The following is a 19,823-nucleotide window of genomic DNA, read 5'->3' on the forward strand; positions in this document are numbered from 1 at the left end:
CAGAAACAAATAACGAAGGAAAAGATAGAAAGCTCCAAACTCAAGCCACACACGCACTTACACACACGCACGTGCACACGCACGCACATGCGCATACATACACACACACAGGGATGAATCAATTCCACAAACATCTCGTGACATGGAGACAGGCAGGCAGACCACTTGAGCAGCCTTGAGGAACATGTTTCAGTATTCCAGATCCAGCAAGCAGCACAGCCTCACGTAGTTACATCACCTGCCGAGCTTTTAGAGATGGGGAGTCATTAGAGACGGTGAAATTGAATTTGCAGGACAGGCTGGAATAGTGCTATATTTCAGTCTCGTCTGAGTGCAGTCCAGAGTGAAGCCTAATGTCAGTTTTCTCCGGGCAGTTCTCTCCTTATCTAAACCGACAGAAATAAGGTTTTTATTCTATAAAGGCTCAAGGATACCTCAACCCAGAATTTCCTGTCTGTAGACTTTTTTTCATTTCTATAATTAATTTATGAATTAAGATTTGTTTGAGAAGCTGAACATCGTTTCATGAATGGTGATGTCTTTGATAAGTCCTCCTCTGGTGCCGGACTGCGGGGTGTAAGCAGGCCACGGGTGTCCCCGTCCTCAGTCCTGTGTGTGACAGAACCGCATCAGGGGATGCAGGAGTGACTGATTGAATGAGGGCAAGGCGTCGAGATACTCCAAACATCAGAAACAGGGGGAGAGGTGTTTACTGCAGCTCTGTGTGTGCGCATGCGCGTGCGCGTGTGTTTTTACATGTTATTTAGCTAACATTTTTGTCCAAAGCGACTTAGAGTTGATTCGACTTAGCAGGGGACAAGGTCCCCTCGGGCAATGTGGGGTTAAGGGCCTTACTGAAGGGCGCAAGATCTCATCGTGGCTACACCGGGGATGTCACCATGCCTGGCTGCCCGTTGGCGTTTGTCACCACGCCATTGTGTAGCACCAGACTATTTCCACAGACACAAAATAGCAGGATACTCCCATCCATTGATGCGCAGGTGCAGCCAAACAAGAAGTCTTTCATGCTGCGGCAAAACACAATGTGCCCGCACAACGTTTCAGTTCTCCCAGTGATTTTCATCCCACACAGTGTCCCATCAGGGTGACGGGATGAACACCATGTAGGGCTGAAGTGGTGTCCATTAATAATGAATCACTGGGTGCATTCTGATGCCGTGCAGGTGCCTCCGCTGTCTCCTCGAAGCGTTGGCAGGCGCGGCGGTGCAGAGACGGGCGGGCTGAAGTGCCGCGCTCTGCGCATCCGGTTCAAACAGCAGGCAGCCGCCGCAGACGTCATGGCAACGTGCTCATGGGGATTTTCCGCCCGCCCTTCGCCGAGCACGACTTGCTGCTGACTAGAGCTCGCCGCTTCCTCAGTGTCAGGGAGGGTTTGGGTATTCCCACAATGCTCTGTGGATGTGTGCGTGCGCGTATGTGTGCCTGCGTGTGCATGTGTTTGTGTGTGTGCCTGCGTGCGTGTGTGGGTGTGCGCGTGTGTGCGCACACGTGTGCGAGTGTGTGCATGTGTTTGTGTGCGTGGGTGCGTGCGGGTGGGTGGGGTTTTAAACGGATCACACTCTGGAGTGGAGGTGTGCGCAGTGTGTCTGAAAGGCGGTAATCAGGCCGTCGGCAGTGCGTGTTTGCTCCCGCGCGATGGCGGGAGGGTGGCAGGGGAAATCAGGATGGCGTGTGCACCATGCCCACTCGCGGCCGTAAATAGATCACATGTTAATGAGACGGCGGGCTGCAGCGGGAGGCTCCTCGGCCCGCTCCGCTTCAGGCTTCGTCCGGGCCCCCGGCCTTTCAGGGCTCGCCTGAGAGGGGTCTCGCTCAAGAGCCCATCCTCGGTCCACAGTGCTTTCCCTGGGTTTTTGGGAGTCTGACAGGAGGGCTCCAGGTGGTAGGGTCGTTCCCAACTCGCACATTATCAACTCCTCTGTTCCGCCAGGCACCTGAAGCCTGCCTGCTCCAGCAGTGCAGTACATCGCTGTTAAAATCCTTTATGATGTTTATTTTTATATATATATGCCACCACATTATTCCCTTCACATTTTTTAAATTTGAACTGACAGAGATGCTATAATGTTTTTGTTTTGTTCAAAATGTTTTCAGGTTTTTTGAGTTTCAGTTGTCTCTTATGTTCTCCTATGCTGCCGTGCAGCTAAACTGCTCGCAGTACCCTGGTCTGCCTGCCCGTGAGCACACTCTATACTCCCTACAGTCCGGTCTCTCTCACCTCCACTGGTTGCCTGTTGGCTGCTGGGTGGAGTTCATGCAGAGGTGATCTGACCTGCTTTGACTCACCCAGCCTCTGGTGGGATGAGGCAGTTGAGACTCTGACAGGGCAGCCTGTAGCGTAGTGGTTAAGGTACATGACCCTGTAGCATAGTGGTTAAGGTACATGACCCTGTAGCGTAGTGGTTATGGTACATGACCCTGTAGCGTAGTGGTTATGGTACATGACCCTGTAGCGTAGTGGTTATGGTACATGACCCTGTAGCGTAGTGGTTATGGTACATGACCCTGTAGCGTAGTGGTTAAGGTACATGACCCTGTAGCGTAGTGGTTAAGGTACATGACCCTGTAGCATAGTGGTTAAGGTAGATGACCCTGTAGCGTAGTGGTTAAGGTAGATGACCCTGTAGCGTAGTGGTTATGGTACATGACCCTGTAGCGTAGTGGTTATGGTACATGACCCTGTAGCGTAGTGGTTAAGGTACATGACCCTGTAGCATAGTGGTTAAGGTACATGACCCTGTAGCGTAGTGGTTAAGGTACATGACCCTGTAGCATAGTGGTTAAGGTACATGACCCTGTAGCGTAGTGGTTAAGGTAGATGACCCTGTAGCGTAGTGGTTAATGTACATGACCCTGTAGCATAGTGGTTATGGTACATGACCCTGTAGCGTAGTGGTTATGGTACATGACCCTGTAGCATAGTGGTTATGGTACATGACCCTGTAGCATAGTGGTTATGGTACATGACCCTGTAGCATAGTGGTTATGGTACATGACCCTGTAGCGTAGTGATTAAGGTACATGACCCTGTAGCGTAGTGGTTAAGGTAGATGACCCTGTAGCGTAGTGGTTATGGTACATGACCCTGTAGCGTAGTGGTTAAGGTACATGACCCTGTAGCATAGTGGTTAAGGTACATGACTGGGACCCGCAAGGTCGGAGGTTCGATCCCCGGTGTAGCCACAATAAGATCCGCACAGCCGTTGGGCCCTTGAGCAAGGCCCTTAACCCTGCATTGCTCCAGGGGAGGATTGTCTCCTGCTTAGTCTAATCAACTGTACGTCGCTCTGGATAAGAGCGTCTGCCAAATGCCACTCATGCCATGTCACATTGAGGCCAGGCAGCGGCTGAGGCTGGGTCCACAGGTGCCTGCATACACTCATGGTGAGCACCTTTACCCCTTGTGAGACCATTTTATACCTAATAATGACACGTGTCATTTAGCATTACAAACAGCCCTTAAACCATTAGCCAATATAGTGGCAATGGTCAGCTAACACAAAGCCCAGTTGGCCCGTTCCTTTGGGTCTCTGATGTGAGCTATGCTGTCAGGATCAGGTGAGAGGCCTCGTTCCAGTAAGCAGGCTTCGTGGGAGAACCTTCCATAATACCAGACAATACCACACTTTCCAAAACGTTTTTGCTCCCAGCGCATAAATGTATTTATGCAGAACTCGGTCTGTCGGAGAGCCCGGGTCTGGTTTATAAAAAATTCTCAGTGTTAAACGCACTAAAGTGTGGAAAATATTCAGGATGAGAGGAAACCTTAGGCTACAGCAGACAACCGTTTCCTTTCATTTCAAGTCATTCACAGGGTTAGATCTTATTATTGCTCGTCAAACTTTAAAAACATTGGAGGTTTTAATGAGGTCTTACTTGAGTTCTTAAGCGTACAGTTTGCTGAATGCTTCAGGAGAAATAAAGATGCATTACTGACTGCAGCAAGCTGATGCCTTTCATCTGAAATGGCACATCTTTAGGGCTGCAATGACAATGAATTAACCTGGGAATACCGGCTCTGCTAGGCAGGGGTTTCATGACAGGTTTAATCTGAACAACAGTCTCATACAGAAGAAGGCTAAGACACCATGCCATCCCTTTCTAATTAGATTTCTTGACAGCACTGTGAGGCTTGGTAAATATCTTAAATGTGGCTTCATTCTTTACGTTGTCTGCCACTAAGTAGATCTCCCTTAACCCACAGTTAGTGTGTGTGTTTGGTTTGCGTTCGAGTACATCTTCACAAACGTCACATGCTTTTTTTTTTGGCTTGTTACTCTACTCCATTTGCTTCAAAACTATACTATAGCAAAATCAAAGCATTAAATACAATCTAACAGAAGTGCAGGAGAGATCTTGGTGCCATACATAGACATACAGCCTCTTGTAATGTTGAAAAGAAAATCCTGTTTATGTGTAGCCAAATGTGTACAAAATGTGTAGCCAAGAAATTATACATTTTGAACTTCACATTTACTGCTTGTTGGGAAGTCTGCAGCCATAGTCGATTTGATAAGCAGGTTTTTACAAGACTTCCAACTGTTCAAATGCTTTTAGACGCCTAAGGAATGCAGACTGTTCTTAGTAAACCAGGAGAGCTTTTTGCTGCACATTAACATGAAGAAATAAGGAAGTTGAGGACCTCAAAGCATAGCACAGGGAGGATTGTACTACTTGTCAGTCAGAGATTAGTCAGCTGTTTGAGCACATATGATGCCAGATGTACAGCCAGCAGCTATACTACCCTGTAGCTTTGTCATGTTAAATTAATGAAGCTAAGCAGGGATGGACTCAGTGCTTTGATGTAAGAGCTCCTTAAACTAAACTGCCGATGGAATGGTGTTGGTAGGCTTGTTCAGAACCTCCTCCCTCAAATGTGAATCCATTGTGCTGTAGAAGACACTGCCCTGATGAGATGCTAAAAGTGTGAGATCGCGCTCTTTGCAAAAAGTGTGCTTAAGGAGAGTGTCCTTGTCAAGTTCACATAAAACCAGCTCTCTACTGTACACCTGGTCCTCTAAACATCCCACTCTCTGACTTCTGACCAAATTTGTATGTAAGTAATGTAAATAATATTGCAGTAATGTATCTCACTCTCTCTGATTTACTGGTATCACCAATACAGGATTCACTTTATTCCTACAGATCAGAGGAAATATTTGGAGATTTTACTGAAGTTTATGCCTTTTTATGTTGTAAAATAGATAGTTCTATCATCCCACCGAAAATCTGAAATGAGTTAAAAGATTGCCTCTTCCCTCAAATGATTTGTGGTACACAGGTAGGCTTCAGAAGCAAGTTCTTTATGTCCTTTTTACTATTTGAACAAAGTGGTCCCTGAAGATTTAGCTGGGTGATCTTTTATTTTTCGATGTATTTATTTACACTGTGTGTGTGTGTGTGTGTGTGTGTGTGTGTGTGTGTGTGTGTGTGTGTGTGTGTGTGTGTGTGTGTGTGTGTGTGGTAAACTGCATGCATGACAAGGGAGACCCCTCTGCTACCCTGCCATATTCCTCCTTGTGATCATCCCTGGCATCGAAAAATCGAAAAGCACCATTTTCGGGAAATGACTCAACATCCACGCGGGGGCTGTTTGTGTCCTTGCTCAGACAGTGTACAGGTCAGCCAGTCGGAGTGTAGGGATGAGCACAACAAAGCATGTGAGGAGCCAGGCCCTGATGTTAGACCCCCACACCCCCGCAAGCACAACAAAGCATGTGAGGAGCCAGGCCCTGATTTTAGACCCCGCCGCCCCCCCCCACACCCCCTCAAGCACAACAAGCACTCCAAACACTCCAAACACTCATTCACCATTCTACGTCATGCTTCCTCATTTCGTTTTCTTTTAGAGAGCATCAGTCTGTCCTGGGATGGAGGGATATACAGCCCGGTTTGGTGATGCATGACTGTGTTCCCAGATGCAGGCTACAGAAGCTAGCTGGAGGGAGGGGATAATGCGATGAGACATCTGTATTTCAGGGTTGGCAAATAAGATGTCTACTCCTGCTTCTGCCATCAACCCCAGCTGGCACCACGGCTACCAAGCCCTCATTACCACTCTGTCTGGCGCCAAAATAAAGCGCCGGCATCCTCTTTGAAGTTGGATTGTAGGAAAAATGCATTTTATGTGCCTTCTGTTTTCCAAAGCAGCATTTAGCATTTCACTCTAAAGCATTGTACTTACGCTTTTGCTTCAGTTTTTATTTTTTTGTTTTCTCTTCGGTGGTGATTGGGATTCAGCTCTGAGAAGACGGCAGTCAACACTGGTTGAACTGAGGGTGATGTGAATGTAACGAGTGGTTTTCTTCATTTTCTCACGTTAAATGAAGAAGTGTGAAAGCCTGCTTTAAATGTGTCGACATTTTTCCAAGTTCATTTATTCACATGCAACAGTAACTTCATTTGACTTGTAAGAAAAAAAATAGTAGGTCTATAAAATGTGAAATGTCACTCTGATGTGGCTCTGTGCTTTCTATTGGAATGAGGCCAGTTGAAGTGTTAAGATTTGCATTTTATATAACAGCTGAAGATCCAAAGAACTAAGCTTCCGCTTCTTTTATCCTTGAAGAATTATGACGCACCATTCAAATCCCCTTGCCAGTTGAGCGAAAGTTTGGAACCTGCAAAAATATATCTCTGAATTCATTTGCCTAAATCAGAAAAAGAAAAGCGAGATTAGCCTTTTTCAGATATAGTGTCAAGTAAGGACAGTGACAATGAGCAAGGGCCAGCACAGGTCTGAAATCTTACAAGCCAGTTATCTGTCGATGTCCAGTTGGGCGTTTTATATACTATATTGTACATCCTGTCCATCTCTGAACTAATGAAACGGTTCATACAATTTCTAATCTTTTGGATAGTTTTTTTTTTGGTTCTTGCAAAATTAAGGACTTTTCAAAACATGTAAATCACCTGAAAGTCCAGTAAGGTTTACATTTGATTAAGGTATTAGCCTGGCAGCACTACCAATTAACAGCTGCTCACAACATGCGCATCCCAGTGACTCCGCCGAGATGGCTGTGGTCCTGTGTGTTGTGTGTTGCAGTGAGTTTGAACTGGTCAAAGTATAAGATCGGCTTTCTGTAATCTGCAAAGGTCACACAGCTAGTCTCACGCATAAATCCTGTACCAAACTGAAAATGTTTAAATGTCGGTGATTAAGACAGTATGGGGTTTAATCGCATAGATAAGTGATGAGTTTAAATATCCTGGAGATGGTACTCTAGAGGATATTAGGCCCAGCGGGAATCAGGCTGGGGGCTCAGTACCTCTATATAGAGTACAAGTAAGTCTGCGGAGCAGATTTTACAATGTAATGACTTTTGCCATGTTGGAGTAAGTAAAGGTATTGTTTAGCTAAGTTAAATGATTAGTTGATTAGATTAGTAAGTAAATTGTACACTTAAATAAATTCCTTGCACATTTTCTTGGCTCTAAAATAAAATACAATTGACTTTTTTATAGGCCCACAATTGGCCCACATACTGTATGTACATGGAAGTTAATATATTGGCTGTTTTGGTTCCAGGTAAATATGTGTGGTATTTTATAGTATAGCTTAGCCCACTAAATGAGTGGGGTGTTCTAAAGCCAAGAGCATTTTACACTCAAATAAATATGTAGGACATTTATTTTATAACCAAGTAAATATGTAGGGCATTTTGGAGTCAGATAAAATGTAGGGCATTTTCACAAACAAGTATATTTGTAGGGCATTTCTATAACCAAGTAAATATTTAGGTCATTTTGGAGGCAAGCTAATATGTTGGGTTTCTAGAGATGTACAAAGGAGTCCTTTTGAACCGTATTTGTTCAATGTGAACAGGCTATTTATATCAGTAACAATAAAAGAGACTGGCATTTCCCCTGGGTTCACGTCCTCATTCTGGGTCAAGTTAGGTGAATGAATGTAGCTTTTGATTACCTTTTCTGTGCACTGTGTTTTCAGGGTTGGGAATAACATGTTATTTAGTGTAGACATCTGAGGCAGACATAACAACACTGTCTCCTGGAAGGTATCTGAGGAGAAGGCCCTGTTCTGGGGAGACTGCGGTAACTTACTGCAGTTGACTGCTGTTTGCTTATTGCATTTCTCATTTGAACTGATTACTGTATGCCCCAAAGCTGTTTTTATGCGTGTAGGCGATACATCAGAGCATCTAATTCAGCCCCTGTATTTAGATTTATTAAAATTACTCGTATTGCTTAAATGCCCTCACATTTATTTGACTGCTTTGTTCGCTTTTATTAATGTATTAACTTAAATTATAATTTGCTCCATCGTCAACAAGAAGTGAAATAAAAACAGAGCGAGAGAAAATAAAAATCAGTGTCTTTGGAATCTGACAGCATTGTATTTGTAATTTGACAAATTAGACTGTTTAGGTGTTGCCGTGAGGTTACAAACATGAACTGAATGACCTTATTTAGGTAGAAAATACTAAATTCATTGATAGATAAAAATCTATCAATCACTGCCTTTAACTGCCGTATTTGCGGGGGTTTTATAGACGCTAATGAGGCAAATCGCGTCAAAACACGAGACAAGTGGTTAAATGCACATGTATTCTAGGGGGGTCTGACGTTGAACCACAAACATATGGGAGGGTAGAACAGAAATGTGCACTCATGACCTGCTGATCTATCATGGCTGCTGGGCATTGTGGCAAAGGTAATTGCATTTGTTTTTTTACGTCTGGGAAAAGGTGCTAGCTTCTGTCCAGCACGAGGTCAGCATGGCTATTCTTAGGAGGAGACCTTGTCAGTGTGGTATGTTAGACGAAAATGTGAGAATAACCTACAGGCTCCCAAGTCATGTTGCCTAGTTGGCATTCACCGTGCTATTCTGTGCATTGTTGGTGGATCAGGTGGCTGTGTAGATGAGAATAGCATGTTTACCTGCTTAGTTTGAAACGACTATAATTTCTTACAGTAACATTAACATTTAGCATTACATAGTTAAACCTGCAGGTCATTCGATGTGTAATAACATCGTAACACTGGGCACTAGGCTTTGATTATAAGGAAAGGTGATTGATTCCAAATATCTAAGCTTGAAACTTATTTAATTATCGCTAGCTACTTATCAGTCCATTATGCATCTGTTCTGCGACAACCAGGAGTGTCGCTCCCGGCAACAATTGGGAGGGAGGTGAAGGCACTGTACTATGCGCAAGTGTTTTAGTGTTCGCATTGTTTTTGTAGATAGTTGATAGTCGCAAAAATGGGTATTACAAGTATTAACTGTTGGGGTTATATTGCAGTGTCTGTGGACCTCCCATTTCTTGTGGTCTCTTCATTTTTTTATTTTATATATTCAAATTTTGTTTTTGGAAAAGAATGGAGAAAACAAAGCAAAAGCTACATTTGTGAATTCAATTTGTGGAAAAATAGCCGACTTGTGGGCTCTGTGAGTGGAACTGTCATGTGCAGAGATGAGAGAAAGCAAACCCCATTTTGTTCTTTACTCAATGATGCCTGCATTCATAATATTTTAATCCTTATCATTAAACATGTTCTGTCATTTTGGGTTGGGGGTCACAGTGGTTTGTCTGTACAGAAACATCATTTTTGTCAAATCAGACATGCGCGCCGTGGAGCCTTTTATTTCTCTAGAACAGTTTGGTGACGGTTCTTGGTGGACCCGGCTCAGATGTGGCGCTGTCTGGGTATAACACCAGCCCCAGCCCCGGAGGAGCAGAGAGACGCCGGCCCTGTAAACGGACGATGCGCACGCAGAGAAGGGCCCTCCACACAATGCAGGCCGCTCTCCCCCCAGGCAGCTCCGCGTGTCCCGTGGCTTATCTGCTAATAAGTGCCAGACAACTTCTCAAGAGGCCAGGCTTAACATTATCTCCCTGTGGTTAAAGAGGTGCCCCAGACACGCCGCTGCTTGTAATGGGAGTGTGTTCTCGTCCCCGGCGTCAGCCTCGAGGAGGAGCGGACTACAGAGTGGCAGGGCTGCCGTTGTTTGGGCGGCCGAAGAAGCTCCGGGCTGCCGGCGAGCACGGTGCTCTCAGGGACTGGTCTTTGGCAGAGGAGAGGCATCGTTTGCCAGCTTCTCTAAAGCAGCTCACATACTCCGTGCGTTCACTCAGGGATCCGTTAAGGTTTGCTGTGTAACGATTCGAGCACCCGAGGCCAAGGAAGCCTGCGGTACAGTGTGCACTCCGTTGTACAATCTTCTTCTGCGTAATTATTCAACCTGAAGAATGGAGCAGTGAAAAGATCTATTGTTTAGCTGTTTGATTTAATTGGTCACCATGAGATTAGACGGGACTTATTGAATAGGCTTAACATGGCCTTTCCGTTGTACTTAATGGCTTAAATATCGTTTGCCATTATTAAATCAAATTCATCCTCATTATTGGCATTAAAAGGTTAATAGCAAGTTGAAATTTAGTTGAATTTATTTGAATCAAAAACTATATCTGGAAAATGTGGGAGGGCATGTTTTGAGTCTGGATTATAAAACTTTATAATTATATTTCCCTTGGATTATTTTAGTCGTAGTAATATTATTTTTTATGATTGTGTAAATTGAGGCTTGAGTCTGATATCCTTCAGCCTTACACTACATTACATTACATTACATGTCATTTGGCTGACGCTTTCATCCAAAGCGACTTACAGTTGACTAAGCAGGAGACAATCCTCCCCTGCAATGCAGAGTTAAGGGCCCAACAGCTGTGTGGATCTTATTGTAGCTACACCGGGGATCGAACCACCGACCTTGCGGGTCAGTTCATGTAGCTTAACCACTACACTACAGGCTGCCCCACTACGAGCACGAATGTGGTTAGTCCTATTGGCAGCACAGTGATTAGTGGAACCCCTCCTGTGCTGAGCCTCCTTTGGGAGCCTGGCTGAACACTGCAGGGGGCGGGTCTGAAGGCCAGCATGCCCTTCTGAAGCTGATTTCCATAATCGCAGCTGCGGTGACCTCAAACGCCTCCGTGTCACTGGAGTTACACACACCGTCGGTGTGGTGCATCGGGGAGGGATGTTTTTTCAGGCCCCGGCGGGTAATGGCGGTTCAGCTTCCCGCACTGTGTGCAGAGCAGACCGTGCTCTCATTTGACAGCAGTGCTGACTCGTGCTCAAGAAACTAGACACCTTGGTGGGGCAGCGAAGCCTCACCTCACTGTGTACCTTAAACTACACAGTGTAAAATTCCAGCTTTTGAAATGAAAACATATCTGATGGCAAAAGTCACTTGTGGTAAGGATATCTTGTAGGCAAGTGCATTATTACTTATTGTCAACAGCATTTTTGATATACACTCACCAAGCAATTTATAGGGTATTTATTAGACTTATTTTTTACACTTCTACTGCTGTAGCCTATGGAAATAAGTGTTATGATGCGTTGTGTGTTCAGGGATGCTCTTCTGCATACCACTGTTGTAATATGTGGTTATTTGCGTTACTCTCACCTTCCTGTCAGCGTTGACCAGTCTGGCCCTTCTCCTGGCGTCTCATTAACATAGCTGCAGAACCGCTGCTCGCTGGATTTTTGTACCATTCTTTGGTGCAAACTCTAAAGACTGGTGTGCGTGAAAATCAGCAGATCAGCAGTTTCTGAGATACGCAAACCACCCTGTCTACCACCAACAATCATTCCACCGTCAAAGGTCACTTAGATCAAATTTGTTCCCCTTTCTGATGGTTGATGTGAATATTAAATTAAGCTCCTTACCCGTATCTACCTGATTGTATGCATTGCACTGCTGCCACACAATTGGCTGATTAGATAAATATGGAGGTGTAATAAAGTAAAAATGTTCCTAATAAAGTGCTCGGTGAGTGTATGTTTGTTGTGTTAGTGGGTTGAACAGACTGCTAAGGAATGTTGGCATTAGCCAAAATGAAACCATTGGGATGTGGTTTTTGGCTTTCATTGAAACCATGGTGGTTTAAATGAAAGCCATAAACCACCATTGCTTCTACTCACAAATGTGCCGGACATATTTGTGGTACTCCCTGTAATGCATCGGGACGTGGGATCGGGTGGCCCGCCATGACGGTCTAACAGCATGAGAATAGAAGAAAGGAGTTAGGGTTGAGTCCCTCAGTAAGTCACGTGAACTTAGAGGCCCGTGCCTCTTTTTGGCCCGGCAGTAAACTTGATTTTGACACCTGTGTAAATCTCTGTGGCACTCCGTGTTCCTATGATAACGTGTGCTCTTCTGTAGCCCTCATTAAAATCCCTGTAAACAAAACTCCCAACACCATCACTCTGATTCGCAAAGACGCTAGAGCAGGGTGTCAGAAGGTGTGTTGCAATTTGTCCTAATCAGCTCTGAAATGCTGTGGGTTCTGTTCAGAGCGAGCACCTCACATGACCGTCAGACTGAGCGAGGCTACAGGCTTAGATCTTGTTCTCTGTGCATCTGGCTAAGTGATCCTGCTGGCCTAATGTTGGTACACTCTTAAAATGGCCCCTGCATTTCCCCCACTTGGTGAGTCCATGGGGTCTGGATGTCTATGCTGCAGTATGCTCTTCATGATAGATTCAGTGTTTTCTGTCGTAGTGCTTTCTTTTCCAGCCTCTTGTGCCCCTTATGCCGAACTCTTATTTCTCTAGAGTGTAGTGGTGAGCACTGTTTTCAAGAATGTGTAGCCTTCAGATGAGACTAAGGTGTCAAACTCCAGTCCTGGAGGACCAGCTGGTTTTTGGGATGTTCTCGGCACCTGTGGTTCATTCCAGTCATTGATTGGCTAAAGTATCCACACACCTTGTTTTCAAGGCCTTCATTGACAGCTGATTGGAAGGAAACCCCAAAAACCTGCAGTCACTGCAGCCCCCTGGGAATTCAGTTTGACAAACCTTTAAACCAAGGCCTTTAAGATACTTCACAAAAGGGATGTGAACCCCAATGCCCCGGTCAAATTCTTTCACAACCATTTCCCAAAACTATTTAAATCTGCCCACCTAATCCTCCCCCTACATCTGACTGCTGTCAGAATCTCATACTCACATTTGATTGGTGTAAAAAAAGATATACTGTAGTCTTGGAAAGGGTGACTACTAATGGTTGAAATTTTGACCAAGGAAGTGGCATGGAGTTTCTGAGTGCATCCTTGTGTGTTTAGTTAACCTCGACAGACGTCTTCATTTGTCTGGACGCCAAGTTTTAAATAAGATTAATGGAGAGGCACTGTTTGCTTTGATGTTATTAGCCACTCAGAAATAGCTTTTTGAAATAATCCTGTTACAAATGTGTTGATAATGTGAGGAGGCAGTGATGCCAGCGCTCAGAGGACCTGCCGGTATGAAATGATTTTAATATGGACATGCTGAATTCGTAAGGAATTAAGGATCGGTTCTAGCATGTAAAAACCGATCGGTATATTACAAATGGCCTCACTTGCACCCACATCTACCACCTCCGCCCCCCCAACCCTCCCACGATTTGAGTTTGGAGTTTGTCGCTCTTTGTCGAAGGCAAGCCTGTCTAATTTTACTCGAGAAGCTATGAATAGCGTCCTAACAGAGTCATGTGATTGATAGGCCAAATTAGAGTGTGCGTTCTGACAGCAGGCAGCGGTGCTGTGTCCGTTTTATACGTCAGCTTGGTGTTTGGCTCTACTAGTCACTTGTGTGAATGTACGGCATCACGTGAAGCTTTTACTTGTGGATTTACTGCACAAAATAGAAGGATAAATGGCAGAACATCTATTGGAGTATCTCCTTCTGATTATGGGGTTTTCATGATTGAAAGCCTGAGATTAAAGAGTCTGAAGGCTTCTTCTTTTGGGGTAAAAGTTGAAGAGCAGGGCTCTTTATCACACCGTGCCAATGTGTGGGGTGCCTCAGGGGGACAGTGCCCCTATCAGGCAGCACGCAACCGCTAATAGGTTATAACATTTCCCACGGAAAGATGCATGTAGTCAGTGCACCAGTGACTCCCTCTGGTTCCATGTGAAGTGAACTGTTCTGTTCAGTCTTCATGAGCGTTTTATTGCACCATTAGGTGTACCATCCAAATGCAGATTAATATCAAAGAAAATAACTGAAACAAAGTCAAGCACAATATAAACAGATTTAGTTTTGCACAATCTCTTGAATTTTGCATTTGTGTTTACCCATAAACTGATATCATGTCTTACTATTCCAGGGCTCATGTTTCAGGCTTTAATACAGCCATCTTTACCTGATGGCATTAAAAAAAATGTTATACATGAGTTATACTCATTTTCTTGTCTGTCCTTTTAACTAGTCGTAATCGAGTCAGGCATAGGGGAAATGGAAATGGGAAAAAGTAATGCAGTTTTTTTTTATGCCTTTTGCCGTTTATTTCTTTTCACAGTGGAGTTTCAGAACATCGACTTGGCGTCCCTGAAATCTGTCCGCCAGTTTGTGCACAAGTTTAAAGACAGAGGCCTTCTGCTGCATGTTCTTGTAAACAATGGTAAGTGATTTTAACTGATTTTGAATCACATCTCTGTTGTTCATATACCAACTGTACAGGGATCTACAGTGCTGCAATTGCATTTCAAACTCAATTAAATGTTGAAGTATCATATGCATTTTTTGTTTGTTGCTCAATTAATATTGGCGGTGTGGTTCTTATACACACACTTAGAGTGGAAATGTGGCACAAGGCTGAGAGCTGAGTGGCAGTCCCCCCCAACAGATTTTAACATTATTATTTGAGTAATATTACATATTAAGTATTTATATGTATACCAATGGTCATTGCTCTAATCATACGGAAGATAACTGAAAGATCAGACAGGTGAAGGTTAAAAAGAGTCCATTTCCCCCTGGGTTGACCCATTACAAGATGTTGTGTGCTTCCAGAGGAGATATGTTAAATGATGACTATCTATAGATGGGACAGTCCTTGGGCTTTTGGACACTGTGGGGGGGCGTAAGAATGCTTTTCCTGTATCTCAGCAAGCTATCTGTATAAATAATGCATGTGAGCTGCAGCCCTTTCCACTAACTAATATTGCGCCCAGCTGATGGGTGCTGAAGACAAGGGTGTTTGTTCCACGCCGTTGAGCACCTAACGGCTCGGAAAGGTCACACTGATTTTCAGCTTTCTGTCGAAAGCGTGCGGGTAAATGCTGCAGTGTATAACGCACAGTGTTGCTACTGCAGGTTAGACATTCGAGAGAGATTTACATATCGCTGAATCCTCTTACATTTCTGTGTTTGTACATACAATACTGGTCAAAAGTTTTTCTGCTTTTTCTCATTTAATATTTTTAATCAGAATTGTTTCTCCTGAATATTTTTTCCATTGTGTCCCACAGGAAAATTTATCAAGAGAAACAATTATTGTAGTATCTACTGCATATCTGATAGCATATCTGATAGCAGCACAGTGGTTTGAGGCTAACCTGAAAATAAGATATCTAAACTCTGATTATGTTGATGGGTCGTGACATGCAAAGGATATGCAACAAAATACAAAACATGACTATTTTATTTGGCACTATGTTCATTTGTCTCAAACATTGAAATGGGGGACTACATATAAAAAGTGCTGTAATTACTACATGGTGAAACCAGAGAGAAAATAAAATATAAAATCAGAAAAAACTGACCCCAAACTTTTGACCGGTAGTGTATATCAGTCCTTTAATTCCTTCAATGGCAAATATATGCAAAGCAGAAGCTAGCCCACAGATGCCTAATTTGTTCATAAAAAAAAAAAAGTAGTGTCACCGTGTACATAGGACTATGTGTAAATATATAGGTCTGGCTGCCTAATGCTAGGAAGAGGGGTGGGTGATTGCGTGGCTCTGTGCAGAGATGAAGACAGCTCGAGTTCATAATGTTTTGTGTCAAACATGTATGTCAGCATAGAACACAAAACAAACAACCTAATTGGTGAAGACCACCTTGTGCACATGCTACGGGGATTGTGATGCCTGTGCATTAATTAGAAGTACAAGACAAAACGGATGAGCGACTGCATTTCAGCTGACCGCATTTTCAACCTGATGCATGATCTGTCTCTTCAATTAAAAACGGTGGTGGCTCAACACCCTATTAAGAGATTTGACATTTCTGTTTCCATTTCTTGTTCACTACCAACAGCTGCATGACATAACAGTTTACAGTTACACTGCAACACTTTACGCTTGACTCTCAGCATCTGCCTGTAAAATTTAAAGAGCTGAGAAGAATGTGTTACTTGTCATCACAAAATTGCATTAGCATTTTTTTTTTCACGTTGAGAAATCTGTATTCAAACAAATATTTTTGTCTAATGGCTTATATTTGCAATTTGACAGGTATGGCCAAACATGTCACATGATATCCTTGCGGGAATTGATTAAAAACAACACTTGGCTGCCCACATTCTGTGTTAAAAGGAAACAGCAGAGTAATCCTGATTACACCACATATATTTCTGTTAAAAGCAAAAGCTAATCTTGCACATTATTTAAATGATTGAAAATTGCTCTGCATCACTGGGGAAGTTTATTAATAAATGAGAGCAAAACAAAAAACAGAATATGGGGATCATTTCTGCTGGGAAAGGGTCATTCGTTATTTGTTTTTGCCGGGCTCGGAAGAATCCAAGGGGACTGCAGTTATTTTTAAATGCTTCCAGCTCCCCTAATTGTTTTGTCCTTACATTTTGAACATTAACCTTGGTCCTCTCCATTTTAAATGAAAGTAGACTCTTTTGTGCACTATAGGTGTGTTTGGTAAACTTTTAATTAGAAAATTGAATATTAGTTCTATTTGGACTCCTACTCGTTTGAACACAGATGTCCTTGACCACACAACATGCCGGAGTCAAACATGCTGACCTTTCCAACCTGTCCATTGACACGTCCGCCAATGTTTTAGGCACGTCATTTAGGTTTGGTTTTTTAATGGCAGGGATTTTGTGGAGGAAATGCTGGTATTCCTCCCAGTCAAAGGACCGGCAATAGGTGAGGATATTGATACTGTGAGATTTTTGGGAGGACCAGAAGGAACCATTGATTTGGGGAAAATTGATGTCTGTTAGCATCGATAGCATGTTTTCTATTGTTGGTGAGGGGAGAGGGCTTATCGCATTGCTTGCGTGCCCCTGCATTCTTCATTAAGAGCAGCTGTGCTGTAAACTAAAGATAGGGGTCATTAGACGAGGAAGCAGATAAGGTTAATTGTCTTGACTGCATCAGAGGTCACTCTTTCAAGCACATGCTGTTTCATACTGTCCTTCCGTTCAGCTGAAGAACGAGAAGCAGTATCGAGCCCTTTCACTATACCCGGGTGTCCGATGGGTGAGCAGAAGCAATATTTCGGCGGGCTTGTGTACTGCCTGACAGCCACAACAAGATACTCAAGCTTGAGAAGAGGCTTACTTTAGAACAGGGGTGTCAAACTCCAGCCCTGGAGGGCCGCAGTGTCTGCTGGTTTCAGCACGGGAGATACATTTCTAAGTCTTTCATTGGCTAAAGAGTCCACACACCTTGTTCTCAAGGCCTTAATTGGCTGCTGATTGAAAGGAAACCACAAATAACAGCAGACACTGCGGCCCTCCAGGACTGGAATTTGACACCCCTGCTTTAGAACAAACATTTTAAGAACGTTTTAAGAAAACAAAAAAAATAAACTTTCCAACCCTCAACCCTCTGGTGGATCAGTTATGCAACATCCCCTTCCAGCCAGCTAAGATGGCTGAATATCTTTTCAAGCTTGCATGCAACATTGATGGTAATTTCAATGACTTAAAGCTGCCAACTTAATTCACACAATCCTTTCAATGTTGATCTGAACCCTAATTAAGAGCTCACCGATAAGTCATTTAAAGACTAGATTTGAAGAGGAACTAATCTGTTTGCAGAAGAACTCAATTTTGAAATAAAACATAGTTCCTAGTTGACTTCTTGATGCATTTAATTCAAACAAATCCTATGAGGGAGTTCTTGCTTGTACAAACAGGGAATTAACATGGGCTTAATGTGCAGCCCCTTCTCCCCCAAACTCCAGAAATATTAAAAGCACTTCCTGAATTTCATAAAGAAATGTGCACATGTCATGACATAATTAAGAATTCACTGTCCAAGTCATTAGATTAATGGTGAGTAGCATTTAGGCTAGTATATACCATCAAATCGACAAACCTTTATACTGCATGGTAACTCAAAAAAAAAAAAAAAAAAAAAAAGAAGTGAACATCCAGCAGCCAGACCATCATGCGCCCTGCTCCTGCCGGGTATGGGGATTCGGCAGGAGCTAAGCAGGTGTGGGCTTGGTTCGTACTTGGATGGGAGACCTCCTGGGAAACGAAGTTGCTGCTACATTTGTGGGCCAGTAGGGGGCTGTCCCTAAATCCCATGACACTCTTTGAAAAGAGTCGGGGGTTGATGTCAGCTGATGTGTGGTGAGCATTCTGGCACAAAATGGCTGCCAGTGCATCACTCAGGTGGGAGCTACACCTGGCCGAGCCGAGTTTCTCCCTCATCACTGTACAGCGCTTTGAGTCACCGGCTGGTGAGAAAAGCGGCGTATACATGCAGGGGATTATTAATATCCAACACTTTTTGTATTTCCACTTTTGTGTTGCTTTTTCTGTGTTACCAATACTATACAGAATTTATGTGTTACAAAGGGAGACTTTTTAACGCAAACTGAAAGTAACATGAAATGTGTCCTTAACTAGACATGGATGACGCGTTCTGCGTTGTTTTAACGTATCTTTTTTGAGAGTGGATCAAGGTTTTTTTCGATTTGTGTAGCCTTCATGCTAAACGGTAATTTTGACTAAAGATAACGAAATCTACATGCACTGTTTCTAAAAGTGGTTAAACTTTGTTCAGATTTTGGCTGTAGCAATAGGCTACTTACTAGTACCTTGCGAGCCAGCTACCAAACTCCTAGCCCATAGATCAAGTTGGGAAATCTGCATATGCATTGTACAAACCTTTTCCATATGATTAAGTTATTTGCCTCGATTACCTCTTATAAATCACTAGTTTAATGAATGATTGTAAGTTTCTTCTTCTTTGAAACAAATTCATTCATTTTCTCTTTGAAACAAATTCATTCATTTTCAACATTTCATAGAAATCATCAATATTTGTTTAAATGGCTGTAAAAATCGTTACAGTAGCCTATATGTTTGCATGTATTTTCCATAAGGTTTGAGTTAATAAAATCTGATGTTAGATGCTGCAAGAGTAGTTTACTTGCCCATTTTTTCTTTGATAGGTCAGGATGATGTGCAGCTCATCGTCCTACTTCCAGTGCAGACAATTCAATTTTTAGATTTTTTTGGGGCTTTGGGTTACGGCCTTATGTCCCACCTGAATCCTGTTCTGACAGTTAGCTTTTTATTCCAAGCATTAAAAGTGCTGTCTCTTTTACCAAATCTTTCCAATTTGTTAAAATGTAGAACTGTAGCAGAAATAATACTTTTCAACTATTCCCAGGTGTTTAGATGGCATAAGTCTTCTCATGGCTGTTCTAATGCCAAGGGCAGTTGAACTATTGTTCCAAAATGAACACAACAGTGTGAATACACTCAATATTGCAGGTATGTGACATTGTTTGGTTGGTTTGCTATCCATTAAAAATTGAAAACTCATTCTTTCAATACTTGAGTACACCAGGGTTTCAGCATCTTCTAATATAATCTCTGCCTCAGGGCAGAACTAAATTCAAAATGGCTCTCACAGGAAGATAGGGTGGGACAGGTGTGCTTCCGCATGGTCTTGTGGGTTTCTCAGGAACAAATCGGAAAGAAAAAGTTGTTTTCACAGAAAGTGCGATAAAATGCCGGCGCATATGTATTGAATTGCCTGAAAAATCAATGGATTTTTTGTAGGTTTGTTGAGGAAGATTAA

The 19,823-nt window shown here is 43.2% G+C and overlaps 1 protein-coding gene across 3 annotated transcripts in view; it reads left to right on the forward strand.

The window, feature by feature from the left end:
- dhrsx (dehydrogenase/reductase (SDR family) X-linked) overlaps window positions 1–19,823 on the forward strand; it is a 67,879-nt gene that overhangs the window by 20,991 nt on the left and 27,065 nt on the right. For all 3 annotated transcript variants that reach the window (XM_061226181.1, XM_061226180.1, XM_061226182.1), the window contains one exon: window positions 14,333–14,434. In XM_061226181.1, coding sequence (XP_061082165.1) covers window positions 14,333–14,434 — 102 coding nt within the window. The remainder of the gene's footprint in view (window positions 1–14,332; window positions 14,435–19,823) is intronic.

Source organism: Conger conger, chromosome 17 (genome assembly GCF_963514075.1).
Source record: "Conger conger chromosome 17, fConCon1.1, whole genome shotgun sequence".
NCBI classification, from domain to species: Eukaryota; Metazoa; Chordata; class Actinopteri; order Anguilliformes; family Congridae; genus Conger; species Conger conger.